The sequence below is a fragment of the Erythrolamprus reginae genome, chromosome 3 (genome assembly GCF_031021105.1).
Source record: "Erythrolamprus reginae isolate rEryReg1 chromosome 3, rEryReg1.hap1, whole genome shotgun sequence".
Lineage (NCBI taxonomy): Eukaryota > Metazoa > Chordata > Lepidosauria > Squamata > Dipsadidae > Erythrolamprus > Erythrolamprus reginae.
In genome coordinates, this window is record NC_091952.1 from 197,429,226 (window position 1) to 197,447,814 (window position 18,589).

Sequence of the window (18,589 nt, forward strand, 5' to 3'; positions counted from 1 at the left end):
AACTATTACAATAATCGTATAACTCCCCCAACAGAATGAGAAAATAATAATCAGAATAATGCATTTTACTGGCTGAGCATTCAAAATTATATTGAGATTTTTTTACTTGAAGACTATTACATTGAACAATTTTCTTTGCCACATTGTGGAACAGACTTCCTAATGCAATACATTGCCAATTGACTAAATGTTACTGGGTTGCATAACTTGTTATACTAGTCCTCCATTTAAAGGTATAATTTTATGTTATAAATAGAATCAAGTTAAATTACCTATTGGACTGTTTTTGTTTCCTCCAGGAAGCAAGACCGTAAGATATACCTTGTCAATACTATATTATAAAATCAAAGAATTCTACATGGAGCGGAGGAAGCTGTTGAATATGTCATCTATGTATTAATGGAGTTGTAATTGAGCGGACCAAATCCCACCCACCCTCTTCCAAATTTGGAAGTACTTGCAGTACTGATTTCATCATCTTTTGCTATAATTCATTAAGACACAGCCAACAACATTCAATTAGTTTCCCTGAAGGTTTGGAGAAATTAAAAATTATTCAATGGAAGCATTGTCTACAACATTGTTTCTCAATCTTGGCAAGTTTCAGATGTATGGACTTCAACTCCCAGAATTCCCCAGCCAGCAAAGATGTAAGACCATTTGTTTGCAAAATAAATGAACTGGAATAAGGAATGAGATTTTATATACAGATTCTTTCTTTAAGCAGTTATATATCTTTTCTCCATGGAAATCCAGTGTTACAACTGTATTCTGAATGAAAAGTATTGAGGTTACCACTCAGACTGTCTTAAATTAGATAAAATATATCAAAGTTTTCCTGTAGTTCACACTTACAAATATACAAAGAGGTAATCCTGTTTCGTCCCAACTGTACCAAGCAATTGTTTGACGTCAAACCTTTCATCCAAAAGCTAATTGTGTAATTTGGATGACTGTACATTCCTGCTGTCATATGACTACATTTCAGGTGCATTGATAACTGGATCACCTCTACAGCTGGCTGCAGCATTTCGCAGTCATATGACTATGATTTACAATATTTACAATGTTCTGGCCTTTTCAGCCAGAATCTGGCAAAAAAAGCCCATAGGAATACATGGAGTTGCTTAACAGTTGCAGTTTTTACTTAATGATTGCAGCATTCACTTTAATGATCATCGCAAAATATATATATATGAGATTGGAGCCATTCAAACGAGTGCCTTGACTTACAATTATCATAATTTAGGACATAAATTCCAGGGCCCATTATGGTCATAAATCAAATGCCCAGAAAACAACTGCTCCATGTGATGCTGTGTGATGTTATTTTACTTGATAAATGCATAGCAATACAAACAAATTGTGGATTTGTAGGTTTGACTATATTTCCAACATCTGATGGAGAAGGGAAGAGGCACTGCAGGACCCTATTTAACAACTGGCTGTTCCTCTCCTCCAGAATTATTTTAAATATGTTCTACAGAAAAAAATAGATTCTGTGGATACTTGAACATAACCAATTTTTTATCCCTAAACTTTGTCTTTTGATCAGGGATTTTAGGAATTTTTTCTCTTTTAATAGTTTTCACCTGAAAAATCTTGAAAAATCTTGTTCTAATCTTTGAGAACAGTAACAATTTCTTTACAATCCCAATCATTTATAAAAATCATAAACGTATCAGTTTTAGACATATTTTCATATAAATGTATAGTTTCCATAAACAGCAAATGACAGTAATAAATTAGACAGTTTGTTAACACTAACATTTAAATAGTGTATTATGAGAATCTAAAAATGAAAATAGGAAAATGGGCAAGTAAGTATATAAATTTTAGTAGACAACATTGGCTATGGGTTTTTTTAAATAATTTCCTATTTAATCTAAAATCCATATTATTTTACTGAATTACTATGATTTATAATTTAATATTCAAAACTCCTTCCATTTTGTGCAAAACAAACTAGCTGAGGTCAAGAGTTAGCGAAGCGAAGACAAGGGTGCAATGAAAAGGACATAATTGTATCATTTTTTTAAATGAGGGGATATTCATAAGAAAGGTAAATCTTTAAAACAAAAAATCAATCTAAATTGGTTTTCTTTTTTAAAAACAAATAGTTATTGCTGGGGTAAACAGGTAATCTGCATGGTCTATGAAAGCAATTCACTGTCCCCAATGGTCAACAGGTAATCTGCATGGTCTATAAAAGCAATTCACTGTCCCCAATGGTCACACGTGAAAAGCTCCAAAAAGCGTAAGAAAAAAACAGCAACAGAAATATAACATTTCTGTTGCTAACGGAGTGCTTAATTCAAGAACTCCAACTTTTGATTCTGGTAAACTTCACGATCATCTACTTAAGGTCAAACATGCAGATTAATCAATAGCCTGATATAAAATTCAACTTACAAAACTTCATACATTACCCAATCAAAACCAAATCTAAACATTTACCAATTAATTGTTCCAATGTTTTAGTCTAAAATTACATATTTAAAATAATATACAGGTCTAGGTCCTTTCAACTGTGCTGCAGCTGTACCATTCAAAGTAACATAGGTAGTTCTAGACTTACAACCATAATTCAGCCCAAAATGTATGTTGCTATGGGAGACAATTGTTAATTTATTACCTTTTTTGTCATCGTTGTTTATTATTTGGATTTGTATGCCACCCCAGGGACTCTTATTTGTTAATAAATCACTGCAGTTTTTACATTTGTAACATGGTTATTAAGTGAATCTGTCTTCCCCATTCACATTGCTAGTCAGCAGGTCACAAAAAGTGATCACATAATAATGAGAACTACTACAAAGGTTGTAACTCTGAAAAACAGTCATGTCACTTTTTTTCAATGCTGTTGCAACTTTGAATGGTCACTAAATGAACTGTTGTAAGTCAAGGACTACCTGTATATGCAAAGTATACCTCCCTTCCTTCCTCCCAGGCACACATTCTTTGGTGTCTGCCATATTAAAATTGAATGGTTTAATTTCAGAACATACAATTTGAGCATCTTACAATTTTACTCCCGTAGTCAACACAATCAGGTCCAATACATTCACAGCAGGCGTTGTGAAACCATCGGTATTTGGAGGCACCCATAGAGTCACAAGAGATCTTGCATTGGTATATTGACAGGCATTCATCGAAGTAAACCACAGTACAGATGCGTTCTAAGTGACCAAAGCAGAAGATAGGTTTTAGTTTTTTGATCAAGGTTTAAATCACAGATCATTCAAATAAAACTTATAACAAACTCCTAAGTTATTGGTTTCATGCCTCTATCTATCTATCTATCTATCTATCTATCTATCTATCTATCTATCTATCTATCTATCTATCTATCTATCTATCTATCTATTGGATTTGTATGCCGCCCCTCTCCGCAGACTCGGGGCGGCTAACAACAGCAATAAAACAGCATATAATAGTAATCCAATACTAAAACAGTTAAAGACCCTTATTATAAAACCAAACATACATACAGACATACATACCATGCATAAAATTGTAAAGGCCTATAATAATATATTAGATCACTGCTCATATATTTTGGGATAGAGATCATATTTGTTTTGTATTTTTAAAAATAAACTGAGAATCACCACACCTCATTTTAAAAGCTTAAACTTACAAACACCACCCAAATTTTTTTAAAACTTTCAACCACAATATTTTACCTTTTTCACTAGAATGTGGAGGATGAACGCTATTTGAAACGGAAACATTGTGATGCTGGGGATGGTTCACTGTTTCCAAAACTGAGACTAAATTCTCATGAGGCGATAGCTCTTCCGCAACAGGAAAGGACACAATTTTCCAGTTCAGGTTAGTGTCGCCGTCTGTAAGTGCTCGGAAAAGGGAAGCAATCGGCTCAAGCAGCTCCTCCACCGTACTTTTTGAAGTGGGAGGGGTGTCACTATAATTCCGAGGGTTACACATACCTATAGACAAGTTGACAAGTTCAACAAAAGGTGCCCATAAGAATATCTGAGAAATAACATTAGAAAAGTTGACATTAACAACCTTATGGGCATTTACAAAAAGCAGTTTCTGAGATTAAATTTTGCTGTAACATGAATTTTAAAAAGCATTTTCTCCCCCCCCCTCTTTTAAAAAAAATCATATACTGTAGTCCTCGAATTACGATTACAACTGAGCCCCAAATTTTTTTGACTAAGTGAGACAATTGTTATCTTAATTCTTAAGTCACAAAAGGTCACATGACTATCATAAATATGAGTTGGTTGCCAGGCATCTGCTTTCTGATCACGTGACCATACAGATGGTACAATGCTCATAAGTGGAGAAAGGTATATGTCACTTTTTTTCATTTCTGTTGTAATTTAGAATGGTCACTAAGTCGAGGACTACCTATAGAGAACTCCATTAGTTCTGTCATAAAAAATTGTTATCTATTGTTTCCCTAACTAATCCTAACTACAGCATTGTTGTATACAATTGAACCTGGACCAGCTTTGCTTTGTTGATGTTCATAAATGTGTAGCCTGTTTTTTATGACGGCTTAGAACACCTGCAATTTTGCAGGTTTTTTTAAAAAAACTCTACAATTCAGATGAATAGAAAAATATTTCCTTGTCCTTAGAGACAGTTGGCCAGAGCGACTAACAGCTGGATAAATATAGCGCTTAGAAATGAAACAATATCTGACACTACTTTTTTGCACCGTCCATTCTTTACCTGGGAAGTTCTGGCTTCCTTACCAGAAGGGAAGCCTTTTTGTCCAACTATTCTTCCAAGCACTTAATTATTGGAACCCGATAATTCATTCCAGCTAAATCACTACAGTAACATCAATTGAAAGTAACAGGGTTGGATGGCTAGCACATTTTTTCCATAAAAGTGTTCTCCATTACTTTCCTAAGGAGTTGCTGTTTTTAATGTAGTAAGTAGTTATAAGAATCCCCTATATTCTATAGCTTCGTTTCACTGATATTGCAGTGGGAACATCAGTATATCAATATAATTCAATTCATAGGGAATAGCAATCTAATTTCTCCCATAATTTATGAACTGGACTCCTAAAAACAGACTCCTCATTGTCTTTCCAAACAAATCTAGCTTGTAATGAATCCTAACTCTTCATAAACAAACAATTCACTCTCAGATTGGCTTGGCAGATTGCAGCAAGACTAAATTCCCTTGCAACATCCAGCAGATCAACATTATCACAGTGTGATGCAGTCATAAAATATGTGGAAAGGATAATCTGTCCCCAAAACAACATTAGAAAATGAAGACTCAGCTTTCCTTAAGGCCTCAATGTAATTCATTACAGTTGGGAATTCAGCATTTAATATCAGTTGAAAGCACCACGCTGATATTTTTTCCTCTCCGTCAATGTTAATAAATCCTCAGCTTTGTTCTGCCCACTGCTATGGGCATATTCCCATAAGCAGATAGATGGGCATGTGCCATTGAAGAACTTTTAATAGCAATGAAAAACTGAAGAAAGATACATCAAGTACTACAGGCTATAATGATAGCTGGTAGATCACAGAACAAATTATGGTTGGGTAAACTAAACATTAATCCCTCTGTCTGCGGAATGTATATTGTACATTCAGATGAATTAACAAATTCAAAACAAATTAAAATTAATTAAATTATTACATTAAAATTAAACATTTCAAAACAAAGTTTTGAAGTGGTTAAGTGGTCCAAATAAGAAACGCCATATCAAATTCTGCTCCTGTCAACAGTGATATCCCTCAAGGCAGTGTTCTAGGACCAACACTCTTCATACTCTACCTAAACGTTCTTTGTGATCCTATTATAAGCAACTGTGTTCTCTTTGCTGATGATGTTAAACTACAGTGGTACCTCTACATAAGAACGCCTCTACTTAAGAACCGGGTGTTCAAGATTTTTTTGCCTCTTCTTAAGAACCATTTTCTACTTAAGAACCTGAGCCCGGAAAAGTTTCCCAGGAAATGTGAGAGTGGCATGAAAGCCCAGCCAGTTTCCTGCCATTCCCCCTTTAATCTCAGCCATCTCAGGCTTTTCTAGGCTGCCAGAGGAGCCTTTCGGTGGTGCTTAAGGAGGCTTTGGCAATCCAAAGCGAATGAAGCATTTTCCTTTCTCTGGGCCCTTGGAGAGGGAATAAACCTCTGCCAGTGCCCAGAGAAAAAGAACGCCCAGAGCAAACAGAGTGCTTTCCTTTCTCTGGGCGCTTGGAAAGGGAATAAACCACTTCTGATTGCACCTTTAGTTGTCTTGCATGCGCATCCCCAGTTTGTTTTGGCTTCTGTGCATGCGCAGGAAGCAAAAATGCACCAAAATCTTGCAAGGGGACAAGCTCACATGAGATTTTGGCAATTTTTTGGTTCTGTGCATGCAGGGAATAAAAAAATCACCAAAATCTTGCATGTGCGTATATCCCCTCGTGGGATTTTGCTTCTGCGCATGTACACAAAGCAAAAAGTACAAAAAAATGAAGATAAAAGATGGCAGCATCCATAGGACTGCCACCAGAGTGGTCATGCGCAAATTATGCAGTCTGGCAGTCTACTACTGCACCGGTAGCAACCCACTACTGATGCTGACTCACAAACCACTTAAGCCCACTTTAGTCTAATTTAGTGGGTTGCATATATCCATTATGTCTTGAACCACAGTTTTCAACTTTGAAAAAAACTAATGAAAACAGTATTTTTTCAGAAAAAATTGCAGCATACACGATCTTTTCACAATCCTAATGAAAGTTTCTTCCTCCAATACAGGAAATGGTACACATTTCATTAATTTTGCTTTAAAGCACCAAGACTTACTTCATAAATAACTTCCTCCATTAATAGTTAATCTTAAATTCATGTATACATTGAATTAAATATAAAATACCTGTTTTTTTACCTGTTGGTACTTTTGGCATAAACTTGAAAGTTTTTAAATTATTGAAAATTACTACTGAAAATAGCTGTTTTTTGAATAGTGAAAAGAACATGAACTTACCAACACAGTCACAGCATTCATCCCAAAGTGTGCCTAGACAAAGCATGCACTCCTTACAGCAAGTACAGTTTCCTTCACCAGGTTGACACTGACACAGCTCCTAGATAATGAGACACACACACATACAGAGATGAAAGATTAGACAGACAAAAATATATCAAATCCCCTTCTGTACATGCAGTATCAAAGAAAGAATATGATTTGCATGGATGGATCTTAAATAATCAACGTCTGCCTGAGAAAATCATGGGAGCTTTCCTACCATCAGAAGGTACAGAAAGTAAACCCCTGTCCTGGCTAAATGTATAAACTTTCCTCCACAATCCTTTATAAATTTAGTCCAGCCCTTGGACAGAATCTCAAAGCCCCAGTTACCTTCATTTTAGTGCCTTGGAAAACAAACTGGACAAAAATATAATGAACATTAATTCCATCTAGTCGACAAATGCAACTACTGTGTCTAAATAGCCAATTATAAAATTCCTTCCTCATAGCAGTAGCAGTCAAAGAAAAAATGCAACCCTATCGCATACATGAAAAGAATCTTGCTTTAATAGTAGTGTAATCTTTCCTCCAAACCTAATCCTTAATTCTAAGATAAGATATGTTCAAAATATATACAGAAGCACGCTATGCTAAAAATTATTTCATTACAATACATATACCCCACACACCCAAACACCCATTTCTGGAAAATCTTTAGAAATTATTAACAGCCCTATTTCTAATCTCTGAATAACACAAAAGCAGATGCAAAAAAATAGATATATGTTTATGTATCATTGTGCTACCAGGATATAATGTTAAGTGATCTATAGACTACTAAAATTTTCATATCTGTAATTTTTAATTGGGCAAAATGGTGTATTATAGGGCTTTTTATTTAACCATGGTCTCTCAAAGGACTAACTTACAAAATGCATCTGAAATCCATAACCAATGACCCCAGTAAAATTGAAATTTGGCAAATTTTATAAAACATTTTATGACAAGAAAACATCATTAAGCATTTTATAACAACACAAAATGTCATAAAACATTTTCTGTGGACAATTCCTGATGATTGACTATGCAAATACACAAGGCAGATACATCTCTGGACATCTCCTGATTTTTTAGGAACTTTTCCAATATATTAGAATTCTACTTTCTTTGAAGGAAATGAGGAATCTGGTATGGAAATATCTCTGAAATGATGACCTAAAAGGTCATAAGTTGCCTAGCCTATATTATGTATTTTGTCTGGTGTTAATAAGAATATAATTAATTAAGTTACACTTACTCAGGAGGAAGATGAATCTAATTGAGACATATTCTTAATAAATATTATAGAATCATATTTACAAGTTAAACATACAATTTTTTCAAACCTACCATTCAGTACATGATTACAGTTTCATAAGGTAGCAAAAGCCAGACACACTATTTGGAAACTATTGATTCAAAATTATCATCTTAAATACTGATCAGGAAATAAATTGTGCTGAATAAACTTTACTTCCACAATTCTTGTATGATAGATTAGTTCATGCAATGGGTTAACCTGCTGATTATTTTTATCACTTTATTATGGATTCAAGTCAGAATAGCTGACTTCACAGTAGATAAAAATGCTGTTTTTTTGTTTATGGTATAGGAGCCCAAAATATTGATTTATTCATTAGAAAAACTTACTATAAGTGTTATATCTCACTAAAACAAATAATATCATGGCAAAATCCTGTTGCTGGAAATTTCAATGTGATCTGCTAGAAACAATATTTTTACTTATATTGTTACAGTTTAGAGATTTAATTTTTTTATGCACAACTCATTTTTTCATTAGTTAAATAAGTTGAGTTTACTGTAAAGTTTATGAGACTTTCTTGAAATCCTATATAAATAGGGTTTAAAGAGAACTATCCAGCAAGACAAAATAAATCAAGTATGTTTCAATACAAGGTTGTTGACTTCATTCACATCTGTTGCACAGCTGATAAAATAAATATTTATGTCGATCATTCCCTGCATTCTATAAAATGGAGTACAGTTCATGCAATCTCTTCTATCCACATGAAGAAAAGAAATTGATTAATACTAGATTAATCTCCCTCAGTTCTTCCCCTCTCCTCAGTACAACCTCTTATTATAGAAAACAAGTCTTCTAAAAATTAATTACTTCTATCTGTGAGGGTAACGTAACTTACACAGTATCCACCAAAACCTGAATATTTAAACAGAGCTTTTATACACAATATTTTTTCAGATAAAGAATCTAAAATTTAGAGATAATACCTTATAAGGTATTTATAAATTAAATCAAGGTGTTTCATCAATACACTTTTTAAAAAATTGTCAATGAAATGCACCAGAACTGTATTTTTTGTTGTTAAGGTTCTGTTTTTAACAAATGGTCATTATTAAATTTAATTATGAAAATTACAAAAATGTTCAGTAGAGAAAAAGGTTAAAAGGTTTTTAAAAATAAATTATCAGTTTGTTATCTTGATGATAAGAGTGAAGAATTTCTTCATAGAACTATTAATAAGTATACTTAATCACACAGAAATATATGCATCTTTAGTTCTTTAACATGTGGGGCAAAGGTTTAGGCACATTTGTTGATGTTAAGTAGGCATAGATTTCAAATTTATATACCAGTTCCCACTCTAAAAACCCTAAAGATATTTATAATGAAGCCTTATTGATGTTAACATACAGTTTCAGTAAAATCTCACATTCTGGAAGTTGCTTTTTTCCTTTCCTTTTTAACTTAAAATATAGTTTCAAAAAGATAATTTATATCAGGGGTCCCCAACCGCCGGTCCGCGGACCGGGACCGGGCCGTTGGGGTTTTCCAGCCGGTCCGCGGCGCCGCTGCCCTCCCGGCAGAGGACATTATGCAGGACAGGGTGGGGCGTCGGGCAAGGCGGGGAGAATCAGGAGGCTCCTTTGGCGGCTGGGGGCTGCCTGGCTTTGAGTTTTTGGCTGGGGGGGGGACTTAGGAAGGTCCTACTTCTCCCCCCCCAGCCAAAAACTCAAAGCCTATCTGCTGGATACGGGCGATGAGTGGGAGGAGCGGCGCCGAAGCCGGTGGCTGTGGCAGCTGCTGCAAGAGGCTTCCGCGCCGCTCTGTCCCACTCATCGCCCGTATCCAGCAGATAGGCTTTGAGTTTTTGGCTGGGGGGGGGAGAAGTAGGACCTTCCTAACTCCCCCCCCCAGCCAAAATCACAAAGCCAGGCAGCCCCCACCGCGAGGTGCCCCCTCCCCTTCCCTTTCACACGCAGCTTCGGGCCCCCTGAGCGTGTGCAGAGCGCCCCCAGCGCCGCCCCAGCCGAGAGACCCCTGCCCTCCTTTTTCCCGACCGGACGGAGCCGGCCGGGGGGGGGGGGGTCCCACGCGGGGCGCCCCCTCCCCTCCCATGGAGCCCTGCCCTGTTTGGTGCCCGCTGGCCGGGCAACGGCCTCCCTCCCTCCCTGCCTCGTGTTTGCAGAGCTCCGCCGGGCAAAGTTCGGACGCCTTCTGGGCGCACGCACACATCCACACCTCCACCCCCCCAGGAGGAATTCGCCCCCTGCCCAGAATTGGCCAGCCCAGCAACGCTGCCCTGCTCCCTTCGGAGGTGCGGAGAGGGCAGGGAGAGGAATTTAAACCCGAAAGTGGCCGGGGTTGCGCAGAAATTCCCCCAACCTTCGCTGGTTTCGGGCCAGGGAAGAGGGGGCCGTGTTTACCTGGCTGATTCGGGGATGAGAGACCACCAGGAGCTCCGCAAGGCTGCGTGACTTGGATTGGCAAGTCCGAAAAAGACCCCCGGGATGGGTGAGTGGAGGGAGAGGGAGAAAGAGAGAGGGAGAGAGGGGGAGAAAGAGAGAGAAAGAGAGAGAAAGAGATAGCAAGAGAGGGAGAGAGAGAAAGAGAGAGGGAGAGAGGGGGGAGAGAGAGAGAAAGAGAGGGAGAGGGAGAAAGAGAGAGGGAGAGAGGGGGGAGAAAGAGAGAAAGAGATAGCAAGAGAGGGAGAGAAAGAGAGAGGGGGGAGAGAGAGAGAGAGGGGGGAGAGGGAGAAGGAGAGAGGGAGAGAGGGGGGAGAAAGAGAGAGAAAGAGATAGCAAGAGAGGGAGAGAGAGAAAGAGAGAGGGAGAGAGGGGGGAGAGAAAGAGATAGCAAGAGAGGGAGAGAGAGAAAGAGAGAGGGAGAGGGGGAGAGATAGCAAGAGAGGGAGAGAGGGAAAGAGGGGGGAGAGAGGGGGGAGAGAAAGAGAGAGGGAGAGAGAGAGGAGATAAAGGAAGAGATAGAAAGGAAGAGAGAGAAAGAAAGAGGGATAGAAAGAGAGTGAGAGATGCTCAGTGAGCCTTTCTTTGAAGTTGCCTTTCTTTCTTTCTTTCTCTCTTTCTTTTGCTCTCTTGCTCTCTTGCTCTTTCATTCTTTTTTCTCTCTTGCTTTCTTTCTTTCTCTTGCTTTCTCTCCTTCCTTCCGTCCTTCCATTTCTTTCATTCCCCCTCTCTATTTTTATTTCTCTTTCATTCTCTTTCTTTCTTTCTTGCTTTCTTTCTTGCTCTTTTTCTTTCTCTCTTTTACCTTCCCTTCCTCTATTTCTTCTTTTCTTTCTCCTTCCTACCTTCTTCCCTCCCTCCCTTCCTTCAGTCTTTCCTCTCTTACTCTCCCCTTTCATAAGTTTCCTTGCTTCCTTCCTCTGTTCCTGTCCCTTCCCCCTTTCTTTCTTTCTTTCTTTCTTTCTTTCTTTCTTTCTTTCTTTCTTTCCTTCTTTCTTTCCTTCCTTTCCTCCCTCCATTTCTTGCTTTCCTTTTCCTTCCTCCCTTCTTTCCTCCCTCATTCCCTTCTTTCACTCCTTCTTCTCTTACTCTCCCCTTTCACCCCTCCCCAAAGAAGGTAAATTTCATACATAATTGGTATGTCGCAAAATAAAGTAGTTTTAAAATGGCGGGGAGGGGGCCCCCAGACACTTAGGCTGTATGGGGCCCCAAAATTCCTGATGGCGGCCCTGGCTCCACCCCTCCATAACCCCACCCCCATATGACCAACCCCCCCCCCCCCCCACCGGGCCATGGAAAACTGGTCTAGCTTAAAGCCGGTCCCTGGTGCAAAAAAGGTTGGGGACCTCTGATTTATATAATTGGATAGTTACAATTATAATACTGATGCTCAAGGTTAAAAAAACAAAGTACATAGAATTGTTTTCTCAATATTAAAAAAGAAATACAAACTTTTGAGCTTAGTAACAAAAGCTTTGTGGTTTAACGTTTACTTACTTAACATTTATTTAAAACCAGTATGCAAAACAGCCAAGAAATAAGCCTCAATTATTTTAGAATTAGAGTATGTATGTTGATGAATTAGTTATTTCTAATTCTAACTCACCCAGAGATGCCCACCTGCTGCAATTCAGGGGTTATTATTCCAGGATAATTATTCCATCATTCAAAGGTAAGTAATGAGAAGGGTCTGAGTCCCAGAATGCCTGCAGAAACTTCCTATTATTATTATTATTATTTATTAGATTTGTATGCTGCCCCTCTCCGCAGATAGTGATGGCGAACCTTATTTTCCTTGAGTGCCGAAAAAGCATGCCTGTGCACTATTGTTCATAATTCAATGCTCAGGGAGGGCGAAAACAGCTTCTCCCACCTCTCCACCCCCCGGAGACCCTCTATAGGCTGGAAACGGCCTGTTTCCCAACTTCTGGTGGGCCCAGTAGGCTCGTGTTTCACCCTCCCCAAGCTCCAAAGGTTTCCCTGAAGCCAGGGAAGGGTAAAAATGCCCTCCCCCATCACCATGGAGGCATTCTGGAATCCAAAAATGCCCTCCCAGAGCCTCTGTGCAAGCCAAAAATCATCTGGATGGCACACACATGCACATTGGAGCTGAGCTAGTGCAACAGCTCGCGCGCCAGCGATATGGCTCTATGTTCCACCTGTGGCACCTGTGCCGTAAGTTTGCCATCACTGTCCTATGGCATCCACTGGTATCAATATCCATACTGACTAATCTTTATTTAGGTTAAATGAAATCTGGCTCCTAAAAAAATAAAATTGTCCACTGTCATCTTCAGTTATATTTATAAGATGTGGCACCAGAAATTTTTATAAAGCAAATAAAAAGTTTTAAAGCAAATACTGTACTAAGATATAAAGAACCAGTTTGATCTAGTGCAGGGGTAGGCAAAGTTGGCTCCTCTATGACTTGTGGACTTCAACTCCCAGAATTCCTGAGCCAATCATGCTAGCTCAGGAATTCAGGGAGTTGAAGTCCACATGCCATAGAAGAGCCAGCCTTACATACCCCTGGTCTAGTGGTTAAGTTACCAGGCTAGAAACCAGGAGGCTGTGAGTTCTAATTGCACTATTCATCTCTTTTGAAAATATATTTTTGGATTTCTTTTCAATCCAGTTTGAATTTACAATTCTGGACATGAGTTACTGGAAAAACTGGCCATCACATTCAAAGTGTTTCCTTTACAGATGTATTTTTGCTTTGACTTCTTTTTCTAAGTGATGATCCGGCTACAGAGATGACGAGTATATTCCAGACAGAAAAATATGGAAAAAGGAGCAATGTTTCAACAGTGCATGCACACTTAAATTCTCTACTCCGATTCTAGGAAAAGTCTATAAATTTGGTAGAATTAAACCAGCAAGGGTTGTATAAATACATTAGTAAACATGAAATAACAAATGCTATCTTTAGAATCACTTCCCAAACATAATACAAAAAAAACCAAGCGTGTCACATAGTTCAGTAAAAAAAAAAATTGACCTGTTGTGGATTTCTACAGTTTTTGCATATCTTTGCCAACAAATATTACCACATTTTCTACAGGGATCCTACTAGCATATTATAGAGAGAGACTTTATTTCAGTATACAGAATGTAACTTTTTCCATATTCACTGAGGAAGAGTTATCCAACAGTTTCTCCTAATGTTATTTAGTTCTAAACATTCTTCAAAAAACTAAAAAGCAAAAGAAAGTATGTACTGCTTGCCTATTTTACATAAATAAAATATATTCATTTCTGGCCAAAATGTAATACAGTATTTCCTTATGATAAACACACACACACACACACACATTCACATATATATAAATAGGCCTCCAACAATATAAAAATTATGAGTAGATTAAACAAATTTCAAATATTAATTCCAAGTTAATTACAGCAATAGCAACATGTTCTATAATTTTAATTACATTCAAACATAATTTTAATTTTGATGGAATAGTAAACTTTTATAGTCCTATAATTAAGAAAAATCATCAAAGCTCATTGTTTTATATTTGTTTGATCAATATATTTTTCCTGATTCTACTCTGAAACATAAGAGTTTTCTACAGCAATTTTAAGTTATGTAGCAGAGATCCAGTTTTATTACGAGTTTAAATGAGAAGTTATGTAGTCACTTTCAATTCATGGATAAGCCCTTCAGCATGAAACTAGATACAATGGATAAAACAAAACGATATCTTAGCTGGTAATTCGGTATTTCAAGGAATACCTTCTCTATTATGGAGGAGGATGGGACCTTCAGACATTTTCAACTATTTTCTTCCAGGTGCTCCCTATCCCACTCAAGTTTGAGAGAAGCATGCATGGTACCCACATAAGACTATTTACGGGACCATATCCTGCCACATACCTCCCAGAGACCAATCAGATCACACGGGGTTGGCCTTATCCAAGTCCCGTCAACTAAGTAGTGCAGGTTGGCAGGCCCGTGGGAGGGGGCCTTCTCTGTTCTGCCCTGGCCCTTTCGAACCAACTACCCTCGGTACCACTCCCACCCTACTGGCCTTCTGAAAGGCCTTGAAGACCTGGCTCTGCCGGCAGGTCTGGGGGCCATGAGAGCTAACATCTAGCCAGTGCCAAACTATGATTGTTTGGTATGCATGAATGTATGCCTGTACAGGGTAGTTTAGGGTTTTTATTGACTAATTTTATTGGGGTTTTAACATTTGTATTGTTTTATATTTGACTTATCACTGTATCTGTGTATTATTTTATACGTTGTAAGTCGCCCTGAGTCCCATGGGATTGGGTGGCATATAAATCAAATAAATTACATTAAATTAAATACCTCCTCAGTGCAAGACAAAACTTCTCCTTCCAGGCATTTCTATTATTTTAGGTATATGATCAGTTTTGGAATAACATTTGTTTATCTGTGCCCTGTGCTTTCCTTACAGTATTTATTGTTTGCTTTTTATTGATTCACTGTAAAAGTAAAGCAAATACACTTTTTACTTATTATATATAACTTAGGTTTCAATTATTTACAATCTGGCCAAAAACGTATGTCTCGGTAGAACTTTATTACATAAACAAATCACCACATTAATCAGTTTTACTGTTTATTCGTGCACTAAAAGAATGAAAATACAAAATAAAGATTTCCACATTCTTCAAAAAAATTCTCTTCAAAATAATTTTTATTTCACTTTTTTCAAAATTATTATTACAGAAAAATGTCTGGATTCTTATCAAGCATACATGTAAATGATCTCATACCTGTATTAGGCATTTGCTGACGTCACTGGCACAGAGAGCTTTGTTGCAGCACGTGGATGATGGGATCCAGAAGTACAGCAAACTGATTATGAGGAATCCTGGGAAGTACCACAACCTCATCTTTTGTTCAGGAGGCAGATTTCAAAAAAAATGTTCCAACTGTATTGAGATAAAAAGTAGTATGAAAAACCCACGTTTTCTGAGGGAAAGACTAAGCTTCTTTCATCTTTATTCCATAATTCTCAAAGGCAGTTTCTTTTCTTTTGTTTCCCATTCGTTTTTTTATGCTCAGATCAGCCACATGTTTGGTTAAAAAAAAAAGGTTCCCATGTAATTTATAAGTCGAGACAATTATTTTTCCATTGACTTCAAAGTAATGCAAAGCATGACACTTCAAACGCTAATAAATGTAATTATTTAAGTTACAACCCCATCATGGTAAAGTATTTATTTGCAACACATTTATTTCATGGAGTAAGAGAAGGAACAGGAAAAGGAGTCCTACTAGAACTAATGTAGAATTCTTTCTGAGGAATAAATGAGAACATGTCTTAACATAACCTCATTTCAATTCCAGCTATATAGAAGTATTATTTTACAAACAAGGCTTCTGAAGAAGGAATTGGATGGGTGCCACATATTAATCAGCAGAACATTATATTGATAAAGGATATACCAGGTGACTTAATCTCTGCACTCTGCTTCTAATTCAGTAATATTACATAATCAAATCATATCTTTCTACCTACTATTTCCATATCTACTCTTTTCCAATACAGCTGACAAACATCAAAACATAAAGAAGCAAACAAAAGATAGGGAGGAGGCTCCTTTTTGTCTAACAAGGACAAAACATCTCTTTTCAGTAGATACACCTGAAATTTAACACAGCAATTTGGAGAAAAACTGAAATGACAAACATCTCTAGGATTTTTTTTTTTTAATTATTATGTTCTTTATATACTAAACACCATCTTAAGAGTTACAAAATAAAGGATAATCATCTGAACAATAATTTTAGATTCCTTCCTGGAAAATTGTTTTGGAGAAATAATCTGAAAACATAGGATAAGCCTTTGAAAATTTTAATCAACAGAAACCTGTAGGATTGAATCAAGTTTTTACAATTTCATTGGGTCAGTCTTAGCCTTCCCTTTAGATAAACTGGTCTATCCATTGAAAAAAATGAGATCTTTCACAATTCAAAGGTACCATTGCCCCCAAAAAAGGACAGTTTGAACATTGATTTGATTCTACATTTCAAAGTTTTTACAATGGACAAAAACTTACATAGAGAAACATTTTTAGAGCAAACAAAGCAGTTGGGAAGTTATTCACACCTGTTCATCCATAGCCTATTATTCTCTTTTCTACTTGAATGGCGCATTAACCCCTTTTTTGCCTTACTCTGTAAATCGTTAATCAAGCCCCCTCCCCCCCTAGGTTGGCAAAGGCAAATTTTCTCAAATACGTAAGGCCCTCCCCAATTCTTCTAGGCATTTTTTTAAAAGGACTTTTAAAGAAACCAAGATCCAATCTCGAGCCAAAACCGCAGCCCTCCCCTCCCCACCCGCGCGCCTGCTTCACCTCGCTAAATAGGGTCTAGCGCCTGAGGGAGGATGAGAAATTTAACGGCCATGGGGAAAGGCAACCGAGCGAGACTCGTGAGGTAAACTCCAGTTTCTCAGCATGGACCAGCAAAAGGCGGCGGCGGGAGGGAATACAAAGAACAACTGGAGAGATGGAGCCGTACTGGGCTACCCAGGCTTCAAAGAAAAAAGTTCGCTTCAGGGCAAGGGGGCGCAACCGACGCCGCTTTCGTAAGACCCCAGAATCCCTCTAAGTTCCAGTTGCTAACAAAACAAGCCGCTGAGATCGGTCTGTGCGCCCACCTCCTGCCTTTCTGAGGAGACTAACTCCGACACCTTCCCCCCTTCCCGGCCCCGCTCGCTCCCGCAGGTTTTCACTGCGGTCTCACCCTTTCGCTTGCTCTACCCGTTCCCCCTCCTTCCGAGGCCCCTTAACGAACTTTAACCGCTTCTTCCTCGACGACCGCCTCTCTTTCTTCGTCGCTCCCCCCGCCCCACCACCCGGCTTCAGCTTGAGGAGAGGCGAATCCTTTTTCCTTCGGCTGGCTGCCTTTGCACAGGGCCCGACGGCGGGCAGCGTCGAAGTACCTTTTAAAGGGACAGGCCGCGGCGGCTGCTTTCGGAGTGAAGGGAGGGGAGTTCGGTGAAGTCGTCTCCTCCTCCTCCTCCTCGGCCTTAAAACATTCAGAGCCAAACACGCAGACACCTCACGGCGCCGGAGGGACTCGCCCACGCTCCGTCTCCTCGCAGAAGGTCCCGGAGCGCATCGCGAAATTCGGCCTCTTGGCACTCTGGGGCGGGAAAGCGCCGCTCGGGGAGAGAGAGGGAGAGACCTGCCCATCCAAGACTGGGCTCGTTGGTAAGCCGGCCCCTTCTTTGACGCCGCGGAGCTCACCTTTGGGCTCGGCGGGGGTGACTTCTACCCAGGATGGTTCCCGCGGAAGGTTCGCTTCTCTCCCGGTGGACGCGAAGGACTTTCCCACACTTGTGTGATCCTGAGGAGTTGCGCCTTCGCCCGACCTGTTGGATTGTACTGTCTACGTATTCGTTTTTTGAAAACTCTCCTCAGCGGGGTGACTTCTATCCAGGATGGACCCCGCGGGAGGGGAAAAGGAGTTCGCTTCTCCCCAGTGGATGTGAAGGGCTTTTCCACTTGTATGGCCCTAAGGAGTTGCACCTCCGGGTCCTCCGCCCGACTTGTTGCTGGATTGTGCTGTCCACGTATTCGTTTTTCAAAAGTCTTTTTTAAAATGCGGAATTAAGCAAGTTTGTTCCTTTTCTTTAACACGTGTTGCCAGATGCCCAGGGCAACTGCATAAAACGAGCATTTTTAAATGGGTGCCAGCGTCTTCCCAGGGAAAAAAAGGACAATAAAAGTTATCTTAATTCCTGGCACATGAGTTTAAAAGGTAGACACAATAGCCTGGTCTCCTCTCTGGGCCCTCCACATTATCTAATTTTTTGTGGATTGGCTAGAAAACATCGCTATAGAGCACTACTGACCAAGACAACTAGGCACAAGA

At 38.9% G+C, this 18,589-nt stretch overlaps 1 protein-coding gene across 3 annotated transcripts; it reads right to left on the reverse strand.

Annotated features, from left to right (window-relative positions):
* Positions 1-698: 698 nt before the first annotated feature.
* TWSG1 (twisted gastrulation BMP signaling modulator 1) lies at positions 699-18,198 on the reverse strand. Of its 3 annotated transcripts, none has more exons than XM_070747535.1 (5): positions 17,655-18,198; positions 15,478-15,636; positions 6,979-7,078; positions 3,687-3,950; positions 699-3,179 (listed from the first exon to the last, which is right to left on the reverse strand). In XM_070747535.1, the coding sequence occupies exons 2-5, from the start codon at positions 15,595-15,597 to the stop codon at positions 2,998-3,000; spliced, it is 666 nt and encodes a 221-aa protein (XP_070603636.1). In that variant the 5' UTR covers positions 15,598-15,636; positions 17,655-18,198; the 3' UTR covers positions 699-2,997. The 3 variants fall into 3 exon arrangements, with proteins under 3 accessions (XP_070603636.1, XP_070603637.1, XP_070603638.1); XM_070747536.1 differs by lacking the exon at positions 17,655-18,198 and adding an exon at positions 17,456-17,631; XM_070747537.1 differs by lacking the exon at positions 17,655-18,198 and adding an exon at positions 16,768-17,387.
* Between the last annotated feature and the right edge of the window lie 391 nt (positions 18,199-18,589).

Coding starts and splice junctions, on each gene's coding strand:
- TWSG1 (XM_070747535.1), bottom strand. CDS start 15,597: ATGAGGTTGTGGTACTTCCCAGGATTCCTCATAATCAGTTTGCTGTAC. Junction 7,079..15,477: donor TCAGCAAATGCCTAATACAG/GTATGAGATCAT, acceptor CTCATTATCTAG/GAGCTGTGTCAGTGTCAACC. Junction 3,951..6,978: donor TGAATGCTGTGACTGTGTTG/GTAAGTTCATGT, acceptor ACTTGTCTATAG/GTATGTGTAACCCTCGGAAT.